Raw genomic sequence first — 22301 nt, 5'->3', positions numbered from 1 at the left:
ATTTTATTTTCTGGATTAAACCTCTCAGGGAGGTTCCTAGAGATACTCAACTTGGGTCATTACGCAAGAGACGATTGCATCCGATGCAAAACCAGCCACCAGAGGCTCTAAGCAGAGTTGTGTAAATGCAGCAGGTTTGGAGGGAATTATGTTTTCCTGAAATATTTCTGCATACAAAAAGAGAGATTAGAGAGAGATAAGATGGAAAAAAGACTGTACTGCAGTGTACGACAGTGAATAAAAACCACCTAAGTTGAAGTCTAAGCCATGTAAACCAACTACAGCCTTCAAATGACTATAAAGTTAAAACAACACCTCAATGCTTAACATTCATGAAAGTTTGTAGGATTTATATCAGGGTTTTTCTTTCCAGTATTTCAGTAGCTTTGACCATTCCTTTGATCAAAGTAAATCAATTTTGGTGTGAGTGTGTGTTCAAATCTTAACAAAGATCTTGTATAAAAATCTAAGGAAACTAGAATTTACATATTAGGTGCCATTCCTTCACTCCTTGAACTCAAAATGAGCTGTTTTAAACAATCTATCAATTTGCTAGAAGATTTTGTGGGTTTTGTTTGATAACCATGAGAAAATAGTTGGATTCTGACAAGTGAAAACGTGTGTCTTATTACGTCCAGTCCAGGACTGTATTCATACATGATGCTCTGATTTATGGTCACAACTTCATAAAATGTGGCCAATGTTTTTATACTTTATAACAGGAGTGATGCAAAGTTAACTGACACAAGCAAAGACTACACAGAGCACACAGTATTTGTGTGAATGTCCGCAGTCCTCCTCACTTTCTGGATTCAACAGAAATTAAAATAAAAACTTTAAAGATGACAGAGGCGGGACTATTGGATGTGACTCTTTCCCATTTATGTTGTAACAAAACTGTTATTTTATATTTCCCATTTATAAAGACTTAATATAAACCCATTACCAATGCAAAATACATGTTTGATACATAAATTGAAAAAACAAAAAACATATTTCTATCCTGCAGTCCTATTACAGATGAGTCTTTTAGCTTCCAGTGCTCGGTGTATTTTCATGCAGGCTCTGCAGGGCGAGGTCTGTCCACTTCATCTCCTGTTCTTTCACAGACTCTGTTGAGCCTCCATTGTCCTGCTCAGCCTCAGGCAATTCACTCTGACAGAGAAGAGGGGAGACGAGATGCCGTGAAAAAGACGAAGCAATTCACTCTACTTCATATCAAGTATGATGGTGTCAAGACAACATCAACAGAAAATTTGAGAGAAGCAAATGATGAACCTTAAAAAAAAAAAAAGAATAGGAATATTTTCTGTCAGATGTTTAGGCAGGAACTTGTTCATTCTTGACACAACTACTACACATGTACAATGCAATCTGATAAGTAATATGTCCACATTTGAGAGCTTGCAGGGGCAAATTTATAAGTGCAGTAGAACTTATGACTGTAAGGCCAGAATTGCAAGTGTCATACATGTTTTGAGCCTAGAAGAGGAATACTGGCACTAGATCTGAGCAAGAAAGTAGAGCTTCCTTTTCTCACCATCGACAAAGCTCCTTGCAGATCAAACTGCACTGGATTTCACCTAAGGAGATGTGTGACCCTATTTGAACATACAAAACTTGAGGCTGCTTTCTAGTGTGCTTCATCAGATTTGTAATTTCCCTAAAACACTGTACTGCATTGTGCTAAAGAGTAAATGTTAGGTAGTGCCCTCATCATGATCTCCGCTGCTGAACAACTGTCACACCCACTTAAAAACAATATCTGGATTCTTATAGTCAAAACCTGTCATTCCCAACAAACCGATAAACATTACAGATTATTGGGTTTGTTTTGTGCTCACTACACCTAAACTGTACTGGCATTAATAAACTTCCACATAAGCGGAATCAATTATATTTGATGTCCTCCTACATGAAAACCAAAACTTTGTTCCAAATGTCGATTAAGACTTTTAAAATAAAAATAAAAGGAGGTACACTGAAGAATAGAGACAACAACGACAATGATGAAAAAATAAGAAAAAAGAGATTACATACAGTGGAGATCAAAATTTGAGAATAAATTATAAATACTTAATTTATTCTGAAATGCTGTTATTTTTTATTGTTTAGAATTTGATTCAATAACTGCTGTGGCTATACCACTGCTGTACTAGCATGTTATTTTATAAATAACCAAGGCACTTCAACAAAATACTTTTATTTGTGAAAAAAAGGGAGCAAAATTCATTCCTTTTTTGAATCCTATAGCCCTAAACAAACATTGTTAAATCTTCTCTTCTGACACAATGGTTACTGTTGTCTAATTTTGCTCAATGCGTTTTTCACAAAATAAAGGTTTTTGTTGAAGTGCCTCTGTTATTTAAAGAAAAACATGCTAGGACAGCAGTGCTACAGTCAAAGCGGTTATTCTATCTAATTCTACACAATAAAAATAACAGTATTGTATTATTATTTATAAATCAAGCATTGATAATTTGTTCTCTTATTTTGATCTCCAGCGAATATACACTATACACACAATACAAATATTGTCCATACACACATTGCACAAGCATATGAAAATCAACAGGATGGGAGGTGGTGGGTGACGGTGCAGAGACGTCAGTGTTACAGTAAGTTATTGCACATTTATCTGTGTGTTAAGTCACAGCATTTACCAGAGGGATGGTGACATCTTCATAAGGCAGTTTGTCTTCCCTCCAGGCATCATCAGTGAGATCCAGGACTCTCCCATCTCGTTGGATTTCACTGTCCATGCTCTGAGCAGAACTCCGGGTCTCGCTGCTCTGACTGAATTAGCCTCAAGCTAAGTGCAACACTCAGCCAACACGCTGTGGCACAGGGTGAAGAGATCAGGAGACTATTTGCTCCACTGCTTTCCTCACACATACACCAGGTACGGTAAGAAAGTAGCAGTAACACACGGTTAAACACAGTCTGTAATCTGCAGGAATTGAATACCATGGGGTTCAGTCAGCCGCTGTTGGTTTGAGCAAAGCAGTAAACGTAAACAGCTGACGCTTGGTGATGACGTTCACCAATGATGCATTCACGTGCTGGGGAAATACCGTATTAGCTAAATAACCATTTGACCGCGATGGAAACAATAATAAATAAACAATAAATTCGCAAAAACAATTAGATTAATAGGCATTTTCAAATTTACTCCCGTAGTTTAGCAGACCCATGTGTTTTTGTTTTTCTTATTCTTCATTCTTGTTTCTATGTTATAATGTCTTTGTACATTTTCATTTATGTTATCATTATTATTATTATTATTATTATCATTATTATTATTATTATTATTATTATTATTATTATTATTATTATTATTATATAAATACATGTTTGGTACTGGAACATGTAAGAAAAGTAATGTTTGTATAAAAACCTATTCAATTAAAAAAAAAAGCTAAATAACCGATAAATTCACAATCTAATAATAATGTGAAGGATAATAATATAACATTGTCGATTTTAGGCAGTTAAATGAGTTAGTTACAGGCTCCATAAAAGTGAATTGTGTTCTATATTTTATATAAATGTAAACCGACGGGGTTGAAAGATCAGTTTCCTTCCCGGCCGTCCCACCAGGAGGGGCTGTTGCTATCCCACCTAATGTTTGTGGTTTCCATGGTAACCAGACGTCGCGCTGTGCTCTGACACACATCGCAAATTGTTATGTTGGTTTGCCGCATTTGAAGGTAACTCTATTAAATTGTTAGTAGGCTTTACTTTTAAAACGGATACTCAAACAGAAAAAATAGCTTTTTGTTTAGGCTATAATGCGAGTTTATGTGAAAGTGTTTTTTAACATCCAATGTGAGAAGTTATGTGCGTGTAAATGTTATCTTTGTAAATTACTTTGTAAAGAATTATCAAATTTTTCTCTTATAAACTTTTTTTTTTCATTCTCAGTATTTCATATCTTTGACCTTATGCTGGTAATGTGTAAATAAACAACAGCAGGCCCACCTCTGCATCACATCTTTCCAAAATGAGCCTGGTTCTTCTTGTACCCTGCTGAAGTTTGTGAATTCTGATACAAGTTTTTTTTTCTCCAGGCACTGCAATAATGTCAGCTTCTCAAGAACAGCAGGAAGAACATACAAAAGCATGTGCCAACCCTGGAAACCCAGTTTTCTCCTGCATGATGACTGCAGCAGTTAAAGATGTACTGCCAGTGCTGAGGGCAAAACCCCAGAATCTATTCTACAAGACCACTTCCAGTGACTATGGTCGTCTCTGTCCAACCTTTGAAGCCTCTCCATGTACTTTCCATCCTAAGTCCCAAAGATTCTCTGAAGACCTGGGAAAGAGTGGGATGTATCGTGACAACTCTTTCAATACTGCCCTAGACCGAAGCAGGGTGTATGATTGTCCCAATTTACAACACACCATCTAAAGGCATGATTAACTTCATGTAAGATCTTTAATTTTATGGTATTTTTAATTTGTGAGAAGTCTTAGGATTAGAATACTACTACTACTAAATTAATCAGTGTTAATAGAAAATGAATGTCTATGCAATGTTTGCTTTGATAATGATCTACAACCCTATGTTAGGTATGTTAATAGGTCAGAGCCTGTGAGGATATTCATCAGCCACTTCTTAAATACATAAAATTAGTGAATTCAGTGTTTATTCCCTGACTGTAGGGAAAGAACAAAATTAGATACTATTTTGTTCTGGTATGTCATATTTGTTACACTGCATACTTTGGATGCTTTTTATATATTTATATATTTTTATATACGGTATATTCTATATAAAATTGACGATATGGACCTTGGCCATGACACATGCAGTTAACCTCTCCTCTGTCGTATTCTCCATATTAATACCCTAATTTAGTGTTAATAAATGTGACCTTTTGGCAACCAATAAACTGATTCCCATTCTTTTTTTTGTTTACCATTCAGTGACACAGTGCAGATTTACCTGAGAATTTAAATATCTTGATCCCTAGTTCTACAACATCAATGATATGCCTAGTATAGATTACCGTATAGACTCGAATATTACTCATGATTCAATGTATTTCATGGTTGAACTTTGCAATGGAACTATTCTACTTGACATACCGATTTATCCAAGTTCATTGGAGAAGCATAGTTGTTTGAATTGTTTGTGTTGGCACGGTCGTAAAAAACTAGTTTATGCTTTACTGTGCATTTTTATCTGATGCGATTTATATTTGAATAACTTGTTTTATTATCCATTATTATGTCACAAATCAATATAGTATATAATGTAATACACAAAATAATAATACAAAAACATTTGTAGATAGATTTAGTAGGATTAATAATACATCCTGGGTAATGAGAGAAAGGGAGGAAGGGAGATTTTATGAGAAGAAGAAGAAGAAAAAGAAGAAGAAGCAGCAGAAGAAGAATATCTTTATTTTACAAAAAGGGGGCCCCAGGTCTTTTCTGTATGTTGGCGGTGTTCCTCCCTCCTCCTCCTCCATCAGCCGCGCCTCCGCAGCCACAGCTGATGCTGACAAACCTTTTAGCTGAGAATGCTACGGAACTTAGCAAACAGCTAACAGTTAGCGGTGTAGCGTCGTTCAAATGTATACGACGTATTAACGGACCGTCCTATTAATGTGCTGTTTTAGAGTCAAGCAAAGGTGTGTTGAGGAATATAGACGGGTCATGTGAATTTGCCTTTATACTTATCTATGTATTCACCGGCGTTTTAGCACCACGCGTTGTCCGATGCTGCTCATGTTAGCTTACTTGTGTAGTTTGGATCAGAGGAGTGAGCAGCTAACCGGGCTAACAGCTAGCTGCTTAGCTACAACAACACGTAGCTGGCTAGTTAGCTATCTGTTTCAACTACTTAGGTCTGGGTCGACTTGATTTGAATTCTGCTGTTTTTCAACCGGTAGCAACGTATGTATACGTTTGGCCAATATTTAACTAATATAGTTTACGAATGAAATTGTAAGTATAAGTTTCTAAGACTTGATAATGTTACAGTGCCTGCTTGGTGGGTGGCTAGCTTGCTAGCCAGCTAACTGAATGTGTTATTTGTCAACAATACTATAATGTCTTAGTAATTTAGCACATGATGACGTCGTTGTTGCTGTACTGTGGCTTTCTATTTGAACAGCACAGCTCCAGTTTGAAACCGGTAGACATCGTACAGTAGCTACTTTTGCTTGAGAGATTAACATCTAAATGGCACAATGTTGATTTTCTTTCTAGTTTTCCACAAACTTATTTATTTCAGGTCTGACACATATATCATGGGGTATGTAATCTCAGTTAGTAATACGATTTGCTGCTGGCAGAACATGTTCAGCTGTTCAACATACTGCTCTGGTAGACTTTACTTAGGGGCAGAATTTCACTTTTTCTGTTTTGTTTGTGTTGCTTCTACAGTCATGCAAACCCTGGATGAGAACTGGATCTGAGCTTTGGGCTATCTGAAGATGTGCAGAGTTTTTTGAATCACTTGACCCCTCTTGGTCAATTTAACCAGCCATTATTACTCCCAAACCAATCCCACATCTCTGCTTGGCAACAGTATGATCATTCACGCTGACCCCACCCAGCCCACTGGGACAAGAATACCCCATAACCAAGCTCTCCAAATGATATGATAGTAGCCACCTGGATCACTTTTTGTGCTTGCAGGAGCCTTGCACAGGTTCTGCTCTTCCTTTCCTCCTCAAACTCCCTTTCTCCATTCTGGGAGACCCTTGCCAGTGCAGTCTCCAGCACTGGAACCATGGGTAACAGCTGTGTGTGCCGGGAGGACAGTGACTTGGAGGATAATCACCATGGGTCGTCAAGGGAGACCCGGGGACAAGTTAGGCGGGCGGATCACGGTACAGGTGTAGGTGTTGATGCTGGAGAGGCGCGGAGCAGTCGTCCCAGGGACCCGGTCAGGCCGCCACGCCGAGGGCGAGGGCCCCATGAGCCAAGACGAAAGAAGCAGAATGTGGATGGCCTGGTGCTGGACACATTGGCTGTCATCAGGACACTTGTAGACAAGTAAGTCTAATAAGAGTAATGACATTGAATCAAAAGAAGAGTCAAAATGGTCTGTCCAGTTTAAACTATATATATATTCATTTAAGTGCAGTTATTTTTTTCTATATTAGGATCCCCACTAGCATAAGTATTGGCTATTTATCCCATTTCATTAACAATTAAGTACAAAAGAGAAACAAAATTGTCATCCTTTTTACCAAACATTAAGCCAAACAGTTGATAAATAATTTACAAATCCTCAAGAATTCATAGCAAACTTGATTTTTGTCTTAAATAAACTGAATAATAATGAACCCTTTTTCTGTTACATATGTTTAATAATTGTGTTGAGCAAACTCTGAGAATAACATTTTACATAATACCTCTGGTGATGTGTCACCATTACATTTCTTTCATTATTTTTGTCAACATTTTACAAAGCATATGTGGCTCTCTGCCTGACAGATGCATGACTCTTACATCAGTTCTGTAAGAGCACTGTAACACAATCCTTTATTTATCTCAAAATAATATTAATGGTCTATCACTACTCTCTGCCCAAAGCCAGGTAATTGCTGCATGGCCTATGGGTGTTTAGTAACAGGTAATTGGTGGGCCATAGTCACCTGGAAACTGGTCTTATATATCTCTACCGAGGCCGGATATAAGACCGAAAGTGACAATGGCCGCGATTCTGGCCACACACAAGCTCAGCGGAAAAGCAGCTTAGGTGTACTAGCATATTTACTAACAGCGTAAGCTCGGCAGATTTGGATCTTCTTGATCCCATTCTTTGTCTTTCAATTGATATATAAATATACAAGCGTCCAGACCGACTATCAAAACAAACAAACAGAGAAACTCAGATTACAACTCAAACAGAGGAAGAGTGACTTCATTCTCTGCTCAGAACACCATTAAACCACTACATATTTATATAGAAAATATTTTTTCACTTAGATCAGTGAGATGCTAGTATTACTTATTTGAGTAAGGAATCTGAGGATCAAGTTGGCTGAAGTTATGGCTGTCAAAACAAAAGTTTTCAGCTTTGGACGAGCCACGACAGGCAGCAGTAATAGCATCGTTATCAAAAACAAGATCTACTGAAGTGAATCTTTTACGCTTGCCTTAACCTCTCCATCTATGGGATAACATTACCGTCCAATGGCCATTAATGCAATCATAGGAACGCACAAAGGTGTAAATAATTTCTTTATAATCTTTCAGATACAGTCACAAAGACTTGAGATCTACTTGCTATTTAAAAATTCTTACTCAGAAGCACCACCTCCATTTGTTTAAAGTATGTGCATAAATATACACATATATCACAAAGTATTGGATTGTATATGTATATGCGAGAAACCGGCTGTTATCACAGTCTGTCGAAACTTTTGTTTTTCAGTGACCAAGAGCCCCCTTACTCCATGATCACTTTGCACGAGATGGCAGAGACAGGTAAGGAAAATAAAATACACAATTAACACACAACTAACACACTCTGTCTAGTTAATAGCTGGTACATACTATACTAAGTAACGTGATACAAAATTACTTTTCATGTGTTTGAAATGAGACGATCAGAGGTTATAAAATGGGAAAAGCTAGCTCTCCTGACAATCATTCATTTGACGAGGTGGCTAATGTTGCCTCAACTGACATAACTATTTCTTGGTGGACTCTGAGTTGTCCACAATTCTTCAGGTGTCTTCAGGTTGAAATGAAACTGTCCATTAGACTGTAGCTGTACAGCCACATATTTTCCAGGGGACTTATTATATGTACTGACTGGTGAGGAGTCCTGGGAATTTGTCCCTTCCGAATATGCTGTCCCATCCCCCTCGGGCCGAGCTGGCAGGCTGTTTTTGAGAACTGCTGAGTAAGTGATATTACAGTAGCTTTGTAAGCAGCAGACAGTTGCAGTGTTCTTCCTCTGCTCAGTGGCCATTATTCCTATTTAGCCTTCTAGGGAGTGTCCACGATATATACATGATATACTGTATTTCGGTAATTGAAATGTGTTGTTGAAAAGCAAGTCTCGTAAAAACATTTGGTTTGGGTTGAGGTGTGTTCTGTTGTTGGACCAAACGCACAAATCCCAAATTAAGAAGATGGTTTGAGTGAAGGGAGCTGCAACATCACCTGCCTGCTGTTTATAACAATGCTATAATATTGCTGCCTCAGCTTTTTTCCAATACTCCCAGGGGGGCGCAACATCACCTGGGAAGACACATAATCAAAAGTTACACAGTGATGTTAACACTGGTTATACCTTTTCCACTTTTGGGGTGTTTTCCTGTTTTTGCCTCTCCATCGCACCTGTTGTCACTTTAATTTGCACCGTGGTCGGTGAAAGTGATTCATAATCACTTGTGCTACCTAAATGGACCGATTGATATTCTTTAAGTTTAAATGACTCTGTGTTATACTGTGACGATTAAGTGTTCATATAATTTTTTTGGAGCATTGTGTATATTGGAAAAAAAGTTGAACTGATAACATTGACTTGTTTTTCTAACTTTTGCTAACTTAATACCTACAAATGAACGAATTTCCGAAGACAGTAGTTGAATATTCAAGTCCAGCCCTAAAATCTTCTTCTTTTTTGAATGTTGCAGATTGATAAGTGGATAAAATATAATGACGTTTCTGTGTTCTAGTTTCAATAACCGGTCTGATTCTTATTTGGACTTTGTGTTTTTTTGGTTTATTTTCGCATTCTTTCTTGTGTATATGGTGAATGATGCTCTCATGCTGTGTGTGTGTGTGTGTGTGTGTGTGTGTGTGTGTGTGTGTGTGTGTGTGTGTGTGTGTGTGTGTGTGTGTGTGTGTGTGTGTGTGTGTGTGTGTGTGTGTGTGTGTGTGTGTGTGTGTGTGTGTGTGTGTGTGTGTGTGTGTGTGTGTGTGTGTGTGTGTGTGTGTGTGTGTGTGTGTGTGTGTGTGTGTGTGTGTGTGTGTGTGTGTGTGTGTGTGTGTGTGTGTGTGTGTGTGTGTGTGTGTGTGTGTGTGTGTGTGTGTGCGTGTGCAGAAGTCTACGAATTGTTGTGTTTGCACATTGTGTTTGTTTGATGCTGAGATGGCGTGGTGGTGCGAGGTTTGACAACATCCAAGTTGGGGTATTAGCTTACAGATACTGAACCTTGAAGGCTGCCTAGCAGCAAGCCACTTTGTTTGACATGTGCCATGCTGTTACATTATTCAGCAGCCAGTTGGCTGGGGCTTCCATAAGTGATCACAGTGATGAGTGTTGGGGTGAGAGAGTTCCTTATGGAGGCATCCAATGGACAGGAAATGGATTTTCATACTTATGCTGTATCTGATACTCATAATTCAGGGGCCTGTCTCAGTACAGTTCAATTATGTGGTTTCATTAGGACTGATAATGACATTTCCTGTGTTTTACATTAAGTGTGTGTTATTATAATGAAAGAACATAAGCAACACAGAGACGAGTAAAGAAAAATGGACCAGGAGGAAAAATATATGAATAGTCAGATAAATTCAGTCACTTGAGTCTCAAATCAATCTTTTCCTCTCTTCTATCTCAGATGACGGTTGGCTAGAGGTTGTCCAGTCTCTGATTCGAGTGATCCCATTGGACGATCCACTTGGCCCTGCAGTGATAACCCTTCTGTTGGATGAGTGTCCCCTACCCACCAAGGTAAGTGACTCATGTCTGAGCATGACAGAGACAATAATTTGGGATAATAACATTGAAATAAAATTATCGATAAGGTAGAAATTTCTTACCCCAAACCTTTCCAAGCATGAGTTGGAAAGATGCAATCTCAAAACTGACCGAGCCCTGGCCCCTCTGTTTGCGACTGCAGCTCTTGTCAGAATTTGTCTTCCTCTTTCCTATGACTTTGTCTGTATTTTGGTGATTTTGTTTTTGTATGTTCACTGGGACATGGCTAGAAACTCTGCCCCCCATGGTGAGTGAATTGTTGTGGTCCAATTCTTTTTTTTATTTTTTATTTTTTTATTTTTTACACTTCAATGAACTAGCTTGTTACTTCATCACATGTATTGTTCTCATTTGGCCTCTGCTTTCCACCCCTTCTGTCCCGCACCACCTCCTTTTTTCCCTTTGGACAAGTAAAATCTGGTTAGGACCCCCTGCCTCCCAGTCTAAAGTAACCCGAGGACAAAGGACATACTATGGCACTCTGAACAGTATGAACTCTGTACTCTTTGCAGTATTCAACAGAAATATGCACCCCCTAACAAAACATATGTTGTAGGTTTAAAATGTAAAGCTTTAAACACACAGCAGCTATAAAAAGTAAAAATAAAAATGTCCCTCATAACACCCTTCCCTGCAGGTGGTGGATATAAGTAGCACTAGCTGGACTCAAACTGCAAGTATGAAACTGCTGCCACTGCAGCTCAGCAGTTGCATGATATTGTCTGATGCTGGTTCCGGCTACATCAGTGACACTGTGTCCCTGTTAACAAATGAACAAGTAGAGAATCACAGCTGTTTCGCCACTAGCATTACCAATAGCATGTGTGCACAATCATTTGGATTTTGGAACATTGTGACTAAAGACTTTATATTTTCATCTCCATCATGTTCAACTTTTGGATAATTTGGTAGAAACTGAGTGTATGTGACTTTCATTAGAGTAACTGCTCCGTCTCCTCTCCAGGATGCGCTCCAGAAACTGTCTGACATGTTGAGTCTGAGTTCGGCTGTAGCACGACAGGACGCTCTAAACCCTGCTAAACACAGAAACACCACAGCTGTCCTGGGATGTCTGGCAGAGAAACTGGCTGGTACAGTTCACATTTCCATGTGTGATATTCTTAATCCTTGAGTCAATAGTCTTTCTCTGCACTGCATTCATTGGTGTGCTATCTGACTGCTATGAACTTGTAAACGTTCAAGCTCACTGGGAAAGACTGATCACAGGAAGGAAAGTCTGCATGTTAATCAGTCAAGCATCTTTACATTAATTAATGCTGAATTCCTAATCCTATTGTAAAGGGGTAGGTTTTATTTTTGTTATTTAACCAGAGTAAGACAGTCATGGATGCTGTTTTTCATGTCTTAATGTGCAGTTGGGAGGTGTATTAAATGATAAGACAAGAGTATCCTAGCTCAATCACTCAGTATTCTTTGAATCATGGATAGCTCCTCTCAAATTCAGGAATACCCAGTTACATTCAGAGCACTGTTGTTTAAACATCCATTTCTTGTGTTATTGAATTAATAACACCATTATTGTTAATTTCTCTTTTCAGGTCCGGCTAGCATTGGATTGTTGAGCCCTGGCACCCTTGAGTACCTTCTAGAGAGCCTGGTGAGAAAACACAAACACACAAACACACACACACACACACACACACACACACACACACACACACACACACACACACACACACACACACACACACACACACACACACACACACACACACACACACACACACACACACACACACACACACACTCTCTCTCTCTTGTGGTGGCAGTCTGCATGACTATGATTACATTTGTGTAGCATTAGGTTGCTTGTATTTTATTTGTCTACAAAAGCAATGCTTTTGTATCCTGCTGCATGCTATTCAAATATTAAACGTTAAGACATCCATATGTGTCAAATGAACATACTGTATGATGAGAGGTTCAAGAGGTCCAACCATGTCAGATGCCAGGTTGGTAGTTTTTACAAATGACTTCCAGATTTGTGGAACTGGAAGGCATTTTCAAAATCATTTTAAGTCCAACCAAGAGTTTCTGTTGTTATATCACTCTTTTAAAACTTCTCAAATGGTTTTGTTATTCAGAAGTCAACTGTCAATTCACTGCCAAGTGGTTCATGCTGATCCAACAAAAAACAATAAAGTGAGGCATTATAACATTAGCACCACAGAATTTTAATTTCCTAAAAACCTAAATAAAAAAGAAAGCTGTACTATTCTCCCATATCACACTGTGTTCAGTTTAGTTGTGTTTATGCTGAAAACCTCTGTAGGCCTACTTCTTTTGCTCAGAAATCGTTAAAGAATCCGACAGATAAACAGAATAAATACCAACATTCGTATCAATAAAATCTTACTAATTCCCATCCCTACATGGTAATGATCTTTTTAGAGTTTATGCTGGAAGGAAGACAGAGTGAAGGTTTCGCAGTCAATAAAATCAAGTGAAATTGTGACATGTCAGTTGGAAAACTCTCAGCCACCTTTGTTTGTTTGGTCTTGACATGCTCACTGTAAATTGATAAGAAGTTACATGGGCTTACAAACCCGGGCCTGTTTGAATAATGAGATAAAGGCTAGCAACCAAAGTGATACCAACATAATGGATATCTTTATTGATATGTATAAAAAATAAGGACAATAGGAAACTTGTTTCAAAAATATACTCAAACATGCAATCCACTAAGAAACAGTCCACAAATAAGATTAGATTAAAATGAGAGAAGGAAAGTGGATTTGTTATTTCTGAAGACGACTGGTTGAGTATGTGCTCTGTGTAGTCTGCCTCCACCAGTTCAGGTGTATGGAGACAATTCTGCTGGCAAAATTTGACAAGATATTTTATAATGCCCAAGTTGGAATGGAAAGAGGTCTATGCTGGAGAAGTACGGACTGTGTTTGTGTCATCATAAGATGTTTTTTGCTCTGTAGTGAAATAACGTGCTGTAATTCCACCAGTAAACTATTGTGTCAATGAATATGTCAGCAACTATCTGTTCTATTATGTATTGTTGTGTCTCTATTGTTGTTTTGTTTTGTGGAAAAAATATTTTAAAAAGTATAAAAAAAGAAGTTATATGGGATAACAATACTAGCATAAAAAGCGATACTCAACACCTCTTTCGATACCATGGCACAAAGAAAAAAAAGTCCAATGCACACAAAATAGGATAATACTTTTGAAAATCTGATTGCAGATCAATTTTTTAATAGCTTTGGTACTTTTGATACTATCAAATGTGTAATTAACAGATTGTATTGCTCTAAACTTCTGGCATCGCGGAAGTATCAAAGTATCGATACTTTTGACAACCTTTGTATGTTTACATGAAAGAAAATGTGCTCACGGTCAAAATAACCAGAAAAGATTTTTTCTTTTCTGTAAATCTCCTTCCAGAGCTCTGAGGCCCACCCAACTGTCATGCTGTTTGCTCTCATCGCTTTGGAGAAGTTCTCCCAGACCAGTAGGTTTACTCGCTGTATTTTTATGGCCAGTTCATATTGCTGATTCATGATGAGACGGGTGAAAACTAGTGACCTCAACTAGATGAGACAGATAGTGACCTCAGCGGGATGAGCCAATAGGCTACCATTGCCATGACAACGCAGACATGCCCTGTGTCTCAACTTCTGCTTTCTACTTCTTCCCTTGTTTGCATTCGCATGTTATATTAAATTATGCTGTGAGGATGTGACACGGATGTGCTGATCTTCAGTAGTTTCTCCTGTTTATTTCCAATATATGAACTGCTTATTGGTTGATAAAGCCATATTGTGTTGCAGAAACATTTTTAATACTCTAAACTTAAACTCTCCACTTGTGGCTTTATTTATTTATTTTTTAAACAGTATCTTGACTAGTCTTTACATTCAATCCTAACATTGCCTCTCCTACATAAGTAAACACATTTTACTCAAGTCACTTTCATCTCTGACAGATTATTTTAACATACGTCTGGTGCATCTTCTTGCCTGCAGGTGAGAACAAACTGACGGTGTCTGAGTCGTGTATCAGCAAAAGACTCGCTGTCCTGGAGTCGTGGGCAGAGCATCCTGACTACCTGAAGAGGCAGGTCGGATTCTGCTCCCAGTGGAGCCTCGACAACCTGTGTGAGTAGCCCCATATATTCAGCATTGTATGTTTGTGTAGGATCACATCACAATCACTTTATTTGTGTATTTGTGTGTGTGAGCCAGTGAAGAAAGAAATGTGATGTGTTTCCTCCATCATCCTCCTTCCAGTCCTAAAGGATGGTCGTCAGTTCACGTACGAGAAGGTCAACCTCTCAAATATCAATGCCATGCTCAACAGCAACGATGTCAGCGAGTACCTAAAGATCTCCCCCACTGGACTAGAGGTGTGTGTGTGTTTGTTCTATGAGCAAAGCCACATGGCAGAACTCGTGGATGTACATGTGACCAGCTACATAGGCCTTCTCCAACATTGAGAGTTGAATACTTTTATATTAATTATCCTGATATAAATGGTTTATGGATGTTTCTCTCTTTCTTTTTTTTGCTCCCCTCCTCAGGCACGATGTGATGCCTCGTCCTTTGAGAGTGTACGTTGTACATTCTGTGTAGATTCAGGTGTTTGGTACTACGAGGTTACGGTCATTACATCAGGCGTGATGCAAATTGGATGGGCCACCAAAGACAGCAAGTTCCTCAACCATGTACTGATCTTCAGTGTCTGTACTGTTCAGCTTTTCCACTTTCTGTTTTTCTACAGTCATGCAATTTAGCATTTTGTATTTGTGTGCTGCAGGAGGGTTATGGGATAGGAGACGATGAATACTCATGTGCATATGATGGCTGCAGGCAGCTCATCTGGTACAATGCTCGCAGCAAACCTCACTCTCACCCCTGCTGGAAGGAGGGTATGTACTAAACACATAGAGGCTTAGGACTACTAAGAAAGTTTGTTGTCTGTCTCAACGGTAAAAGAGAGGGGACACCACACTTAACATGTCAGACTTGGTGTTTTAAAAATTGCTTTATTGTTTTTATTGTCTTAAGAGTGTTTTGGGTTTTGTATCACCCACGCCCTGCTGTCACTGCCAGCATTCAGGCTCTGATTTACCTCCCACATTGAGTACCAGATAATAGTAATAACAGTGTGACAAGATTTTATTCTTCTGCGTCTGTGGCCTGTTTAGGAGATGCCATCGGCTTCCTGTTGGACCTAAGCAAGAAGCAGATGATCTTCTATCTGAACGGACATCAGCTGCCGCCAGAGAAACAGGTCTTCTCCTCAGCCACGTAAGTCCACATATATCTCACCTCCTGAATATCTGTCGCTTTTTTTAGTTTTTTTTTTGTTCTGTGACTGCAATTTCAATGGTAGTTCTCCCTCATACACTTCGTTCCACTCTTTCTCTCCTTCCTATTTTCCCTCCTTCCTTCCTTCTTTCCTGTGTATTTCCCTTTTCTCGAATTAACCCCGATCTTTCCTTCCATTCTGTGTCTGTCAGGTCCGGCTTTTTCGCAGCAGCTAGCTTCATGTCATACCAGCAGTGTGAGTTTAACTTTGGGGCCAAGCCTTTCCGTCATCCACCCTCTGTCAAGTTCAGCACCTTCAACGATTTCGCTTCACTGCTGCCCAGTGAAAAGATCATCCTACCCAGGTAACAAATGAAGATGGTCTTTAAAGTGATTTTTAAAGATTAATTTTATGGCAGTTTTCCAAGCCTTTATTAGATAGGAAATGGGGGGCATGCAGCAAAGGGCCCAGGTCGGAGTCGAAACTACGCCCGCTGCTCTGACTACTCAGCCACCGGCCGCCCCTTTAAAGTGATTTTAAGGGCAATAGACTTCGGAGCGGTAGTATGCAATCTGTTGTCTTACCCAACTGTTCTCTAACTAGTGAATCATTTGTTTGCACATAGCGTCCAGTGCGTGGTATGGCATTATACAATCATGACTCATCTTTTGGGGTTTCTCCAGTGTACATAGAGTGTTTTCATCACTTATTTATTTATTTTTGCCACATTAAAGCAGCTCTTTGGCCTTTTTGTTAATGTAATGGCTATTTAAAGGACTTTATTAACACCAACTAGATATGGCAATATCCAACAGCCATATTTATTCAAGAGATGGCCGTTTATCACCTTTAGAGTATAATGTTATAAGATGAAACACGGCAGGCACTTAGTAATGGATCTATTCAATTTGGCATTTCCAGTAAATCTTTGCAATGACCCAGCATCCACAATACACTCACATTAGAACATCAAAATGAAATGCACCTATTACTAGTTTAACAAGATGTCTGCCATTTGAAAGAAAGATCTACCAGCCTGTAATAAAGCTTAAAATTATCAGATCTTGTTGAACATTACCGTAGCTGATCAACCGCTGACACAAAAACTGAACATTATAATCTTGACAAAGAAAAGAACTATTGCAGGGGTTTGAACTTGTTATTGACACAAACAAAAAAGTAACTTGAAAAGGTATTCACATGTTGAGTTTTATCTAGAGTATTAGAGTAAACTCTGTGAAGAACTGTGTAATAAGTAACAATATAAAAAATAATGAATCAAGTGGCTAGCCAACCCACATCTTAACTGAACGTTATGAGGTCACTCATTTCTGCCTTTGCCACCAACATCTGCAGCATGACCTGTTGGCCAACTTTCACACAGCAGACCTCTAACGGCTGTTGTCGGATGTGTAATATGATTCATTTAGACTTGTACAGCGCATCATGTTCATCTGCAGTGTCAAGTTATCATCATTATACACGGAAGAAAACAGCCTTGAATACATGTCTGTAAATGGAAATCTGCTCTTGTGTGCATGTTTCACAGACACCGCCGTCTGGCCTTACTAAAGCAGGTTAGCATCAGAGACAACTGCTGCACACTGTGTTGTGACGTCATGGCTGACACAGAGCTGCGGCCCTGTGGACATGGGTATGTGCAAATCTGGTGTGAACAAACAGTGCTTGAAAGTCCCGAATTATACAAAATGTTAAAATAAATATATTGTAAGTCAAAAGTATCTGAATAGAGTATCCTTGATAGTAGCATGTCATATTAAGTTTTATGTTGGACTAATAACCCAGCCAATTTTCTTTTAACATTTTCTATTTCAATGTCTTCCTCCAGTGGTATTTGTATGGAGTGTGCCTTACAGTTAGAGACGTGCCCCCTGTGCCGCCAGGACATCCAGAACCGCGTCAGACTCATTGCACACGTCTCCTGACAAACCTCCTGCCCCTTCTCCAATATGGAGAGACACACAAGCCCTACAGCAGCGTCATCCTTGTCAAATCCCCTCTCACCCAGTAGGGCTGCGAGGACGGTGACACAATGTTGTGATGGTACCGGGACTGTGACTTCTGGTAAGAGAAGGCAGCGATGGAGGTGTGAAGAGAAGAAAAGGAGGAGATAAGAGGGGGGGAAATTAACCACAGCTGGATCCCAAGGAGCTTTCACCCGTTTACCTACATCTCCTCTTTTGTATCCTTCTGACAACTCACTGCAGAAACCGGGCCAAGAATTGTCAAATTTCTACCGTACTAACAGTGTGTATTTGAGACAAAAAGAGCAGAAGTGAGGAGCATAAACAATTGACAACAAGACTACAGACGGAACCAACCTCCCATCTACAAGCCTGTGCGTAGTTATCGGACATCTGTTCTATGATATGAGGATCCCACTGCGCTTTCAGCCCAGAGGCTGCTACTATTTAATCCCATCATCATCATCATGCAAACATCTGCATATCTGTAAGGGCTGGGTAACAGAAAAGAGCACAGCCTGTAGTACAGTATTTAACCCAAGGTACAGATAAATTTCAGATGAATCTCATTTCATATTTTTGGGTAGAGATTTACGAATGATGGTGTTCTCGAGGTAGCATTTTCATTCTCTTTTCTCAAGGGTATACAAACACCTATCCTTTGGTCAGCTTCACTCTCTGTACTGATCACCACTTTAGGCTTTGCCGTTGGAAAAATAAACCCCTTTGTATAAAATACCAGATTTGAGTCTTGATGTCAGAAAGCTTTTAAGTTGCAGAATAATACAAGAGGTCAGTTTTCAGATTCAGTTTCCAAAAGCAAATGTTAAAAGCTGTCACGCGGCAGATAACATGAGTGACAAAATTCTTGTTTTAAAACTGGAAAAATTCATTTTAACCATGGATGACCCTGCTGCTTTTTGCGCTTTGTCTTTGCTCAGATGTTGATATTTCCTCCGTCTGTCATGTATTTAACAACACAGACACAACACATTTAGAGATGATAAGTTACAGAAAGTTAATATGCAAAGGAAATCACATTTTCTCCCCAATCATAACTGCTTTTGTCTGAAGAGCCAGTTAGGGGCAAGTATACAACTGAATATCCACCACCACCATTTATCTGGGATTGCTTGATTGATGCTAACAACTTGGCAACAACTTGTAATGTGGCGCCGGTAAATGCAGCAAATATGTCTTAATTTTCCAAACGAACGTGTCTGTATAAGGACGACTATTTTCAATCCTGAAAATGTGATTTAATTTTGTATTATAAATGATGGTGAACGTCGGAACTCGGTTGGGCAGTACAACAGGTTTTGTTGATTGACAGTGTTGTAATAGCGGATCAGTAAATGGCTTAAAACAAATGTGAAATGTAAAAGTCAATTGTTTTTCCTCCTATCAGTTTGCTAAATATCACAGGGTTGTTCTTAAGATGATGTCGCGTTGGGTCTAATTTGGCAGTGAAATACTTGACATTAATTAGCAAAGACACTACCCGGAACACAGCGAGAGAGTGGGCTCCAGTGCAGTAAACAAATGTGTATTTATGTTTAAATTGCTAAAAAAAAAAAAAATCACAGCCTACACAGAATTGAGCTTGTGAAAATACGTTTGTCAGACTGGAAGAGTATCTTCCAGTGTATCTTTCAGACTAAGTAAAATGTGGTTTCTCTCTTTGTGGTTAATATAACAGCACATCCCTCCGCTCTCTTTTTCTCCATCTGTACCCCCTGTGTCTCCTTTTTTTAAGGACCTCATGCGCTCTCTCGTCTTTCTGTCCAGACTTTACTTACTCCATCTCTGGGTTGACCGAATGACATTTATAGTTTGGAAACAGGTGGCAAAATATGAAATTCGGATTCAAGAAACATTCTATTTGTACATTTAAAAGAAAAAAAAAGTACAATGACAAATTATCACAATGAATGAGTTTGCATTTATTTTGGTCAAATTATTAAGTAAAGTTACTACTCCATCAAATTGCATGAACAGGATCTGTCAAATCATTCTGATTATAGTGGAATGATTTCTGAAAGGTAACATGCATCTCTTAATACGGAAAAAGACTGGTATGGTCACTGTTTACTATAATCTTGCATTTCCTCGACCACCCCTATACTGTACATGCAGGTGAGAGAAATTATACGTTTGTCTCCAGTTGGAGATGGAGTTCAGGATTGTAAAGAATATCTTGTGGGTTGTATTTAAAACACCTATAAAGGAATGTCAAGAGTTCCCAAAGGTGTGATTGAAGAATTATTGTTTCCTGGATTGTGATATTTGTAATAAATGTATGTTCATGTGATTTGTTCTTGTATGACTTGAGTGGTGTTTATATCTCAAATCTTCTCAAAAACACAAGTGATAACAATGATTAAAACAGGCTTTACGGTCTACTCTTGGCCTCTCGACATGTGAGTAAAACGAAATGTGTAGATCTTCATATGCTTTTATTTACACAGATCATTCTTGAAATAACAGTTGATCACAACCAAGGTACCAAAATGTTTTTGAAGAATGACAGGAAACATCCGGTAATAATTAAATGTACTTGTGTAATAAGACTGCTCTTCTGAGCCCAGTCCCCACTGTTCATTCATTCATTCATCTTCAACCTCTTGTCCCTGTCGGGGTCGCGGGGGGCTGAAGCCGATCCCAGCTGACACCGGGCGTGAGGCGGGGTACACCCTGGACAGGACGCCAGTCTATCACAGGGCACATACAGACGCATTACTGTATCTACCTTGGTTAAATGATTCACGCGTCTTACTGATGTCCACAGACACTTTATTCTCTCTCAAAGTTACGGAACATCGTTCCGTAACTGTAACAAAAAATAAAACACATTTTCCATACATCATTTTCATAGACTAGTTTCTTAACATGGGAACACAAGTTTCAATGTTGAGAATAATTGACCGTGTACGACTGCTTAGACAGTAGTAGGCAGTCCTCCCTATTTTCCTCTCGTCTCTGTTTCTCTGCAAATAAAGAACAGTAAGACATCATACTTGACAGAAATAGGAGTGTATGTAAAGACATTCAGTTCTCCTTTCAATACACATTACACTTTAAAGTATGACATGAAATAAGTAAGAGTACTTAGATACTTAAGATACAAAGGCATAGAGAGAAATAAGGCGAAAATAAATACATTTAAAGGAATTAACTTAAAACGTGAGCTATATTGTTACAATTCTTTAAAACCATGCGACTTATCCGTGGTATAATTTCTGAATTATTAATCATTTGAACAGACTCGAAATACTTACGAAATTCAATTTTGAAGGGATTAAAGTTTGGCCGAGATTTGGAGAATTTAGATTTATGGATATGATGCTTCCCTTGAAGAACCAGTAAACTGACAATCCGCTGTATTGTTTTGTTTTTTGTTTTCATAACTGCCAATGCCGTCGTTTGCTTCCAACTTAATTAAATGATTGTACTAAATGCTAAAAAGCTTTAAACCCTTTTTTCCAGAACTCCAAAGTACACTGACATTTCCAGAATCTCTCAAACTATTTGAATTAAAACATTACAATTTTTTTTTACAGCAGAACTATGAATTAAACTACATTAAGGTTGTATAAAATAACAACAATTAGAAATAAATGTGACAACTTCTCTCCAGCTTCCGGTGTCGTATTTCAGCTGCAGCTACTGATGTCCAGTGGAGGGACATTTTAAAACTGGTCGACTCATCCTCGATTTGTGCCAGGCCAGCATTCAACAACTCTTGGGACCCACCGCTGGCTCTTTTACTATTATTTACAGTTTTTTTACTCTATTTGTCTCCTTGCACCTTAATTATCTACCTATGTTATATGTTATTTAATTACCTAGTTATTTACAGTGACCACGTCTGACATGGGTTGTTGGGGGCATAGTGGGATTCAGTGATTCAATAAAGAAATTTTGAAAAAAAATAAGTGCTGCATTGATGTCAAAAGTAATGAATGGATTTTCAAATTCAAATTGTTAAAATGCTGGCACAAGAAACAATATGATTCACAAAAACCTAAATTACAGGACATTAGTGCCTTATAGTCTCATTTTCTACAATCCCACCGATGTGTTGTCAGGTAGGAACTAATGTGCACAGATGTAACTCTACCGGACGAGACTCGGTCGCGCACTTATGTTCGCCGTTTCCTTGGTAACAATATTACGTTCGCTATTTATACTTTCACGTTAACGATTACTTTAAACAACATGGACATCCAAGAACGAAGTAGGTACACGTAATTTATCTCACTAACATTAATACGGTTTTACGGCAGGTGTAAAATAATACTTTGTTCGGAAAATGCGAAATATAGCCAACAAACTGACAGTTCGTGTTC

The 22301-nt window shown here is 38.7% G+C and overlaps 2 protein-coding genes across 3 annotated transcripts; one reads left to right on the top strand and one right to left on the bottom strand.

Annotated features, from left to right (window-relative positions):
- Positions 1-28: 28 nt before the first annotated feature.
- On the bottom strand, positions 29-3006 carry anapc13 (anaphase promoting complex subunit 13). The gene is made up of 2 exons (XM_083916982.1): positions 2664-3006; positions 29-1155 (listed from the first exon to the last, which is right to left on the bottom strand). The coding sequence occupies exons 1-2, from the start codon at positions 2760-2762 to the stop codon at positions 1030-1032; spliced, it is 225 nt and encodes a 74-aa protein (XP_083773108.1). The 5' UTR covers positions 2763-3006; the 3' UTR covers positions 29-1029.
- A 2529-nt stretch (positions 3007-5535) lies between these two features.
- On the top strand, positions 5536-20220 carry rspry1 (ring finger and SPRY domain containing 1). 2 transcript variants are annotated; one of them, XM_083917352.1, is made up of 15 exons: positions 5536-5642; positions 6400-7014; positions 8402-8454; positions 10545-10657; positions 11649-11775; positions 12244-12302; positions 14102-14168; positions 14683-14814; positions 14947-15062; positions 15237-15380; positions 15473-15584; positions 15864-15966; positions 16179-16331; positions 17517-17621; positions 17817-20220. In XM_083917352.1, the coding sequence occupies exons 2-15, from the start codon at positions 6617-6619 to the stop codon at positions 17911-17913; spliced, it is 1779 nt and encodes a 592-aa protein (XP_083773478.1). In that variant the 5' UTR covers positions 5536-5642; positions 6400-6616; the 3' UTR covers positions 17914-20220. The 2 variants fall into 2 exon arrangements, with proteins under 2 accessions (XP_083773478.1, XP_083773479.1); XM_083917353.1 differs by lacking the exon at positions 5536-5642 and adding an exon at positions 5838-5958.
- Positions 20221-22301: the final 2081 nt, after the last annotated feature.

Source organism: Echiichthys vipera (assembly GCF_963691815.1).
Source record: "Echiichthys vipera genome assembly, chromosome: 7".
Classification (NCBI taxonomy): Eukaryota; Metazoa; Chordata; class Actinopteri; order Perciformes; family Trachinidae; genus Echiichthys; species Echiichthys vipera.
This window is presented reverse-complemented; position numbering and strand designations above follow the sequence as displayed.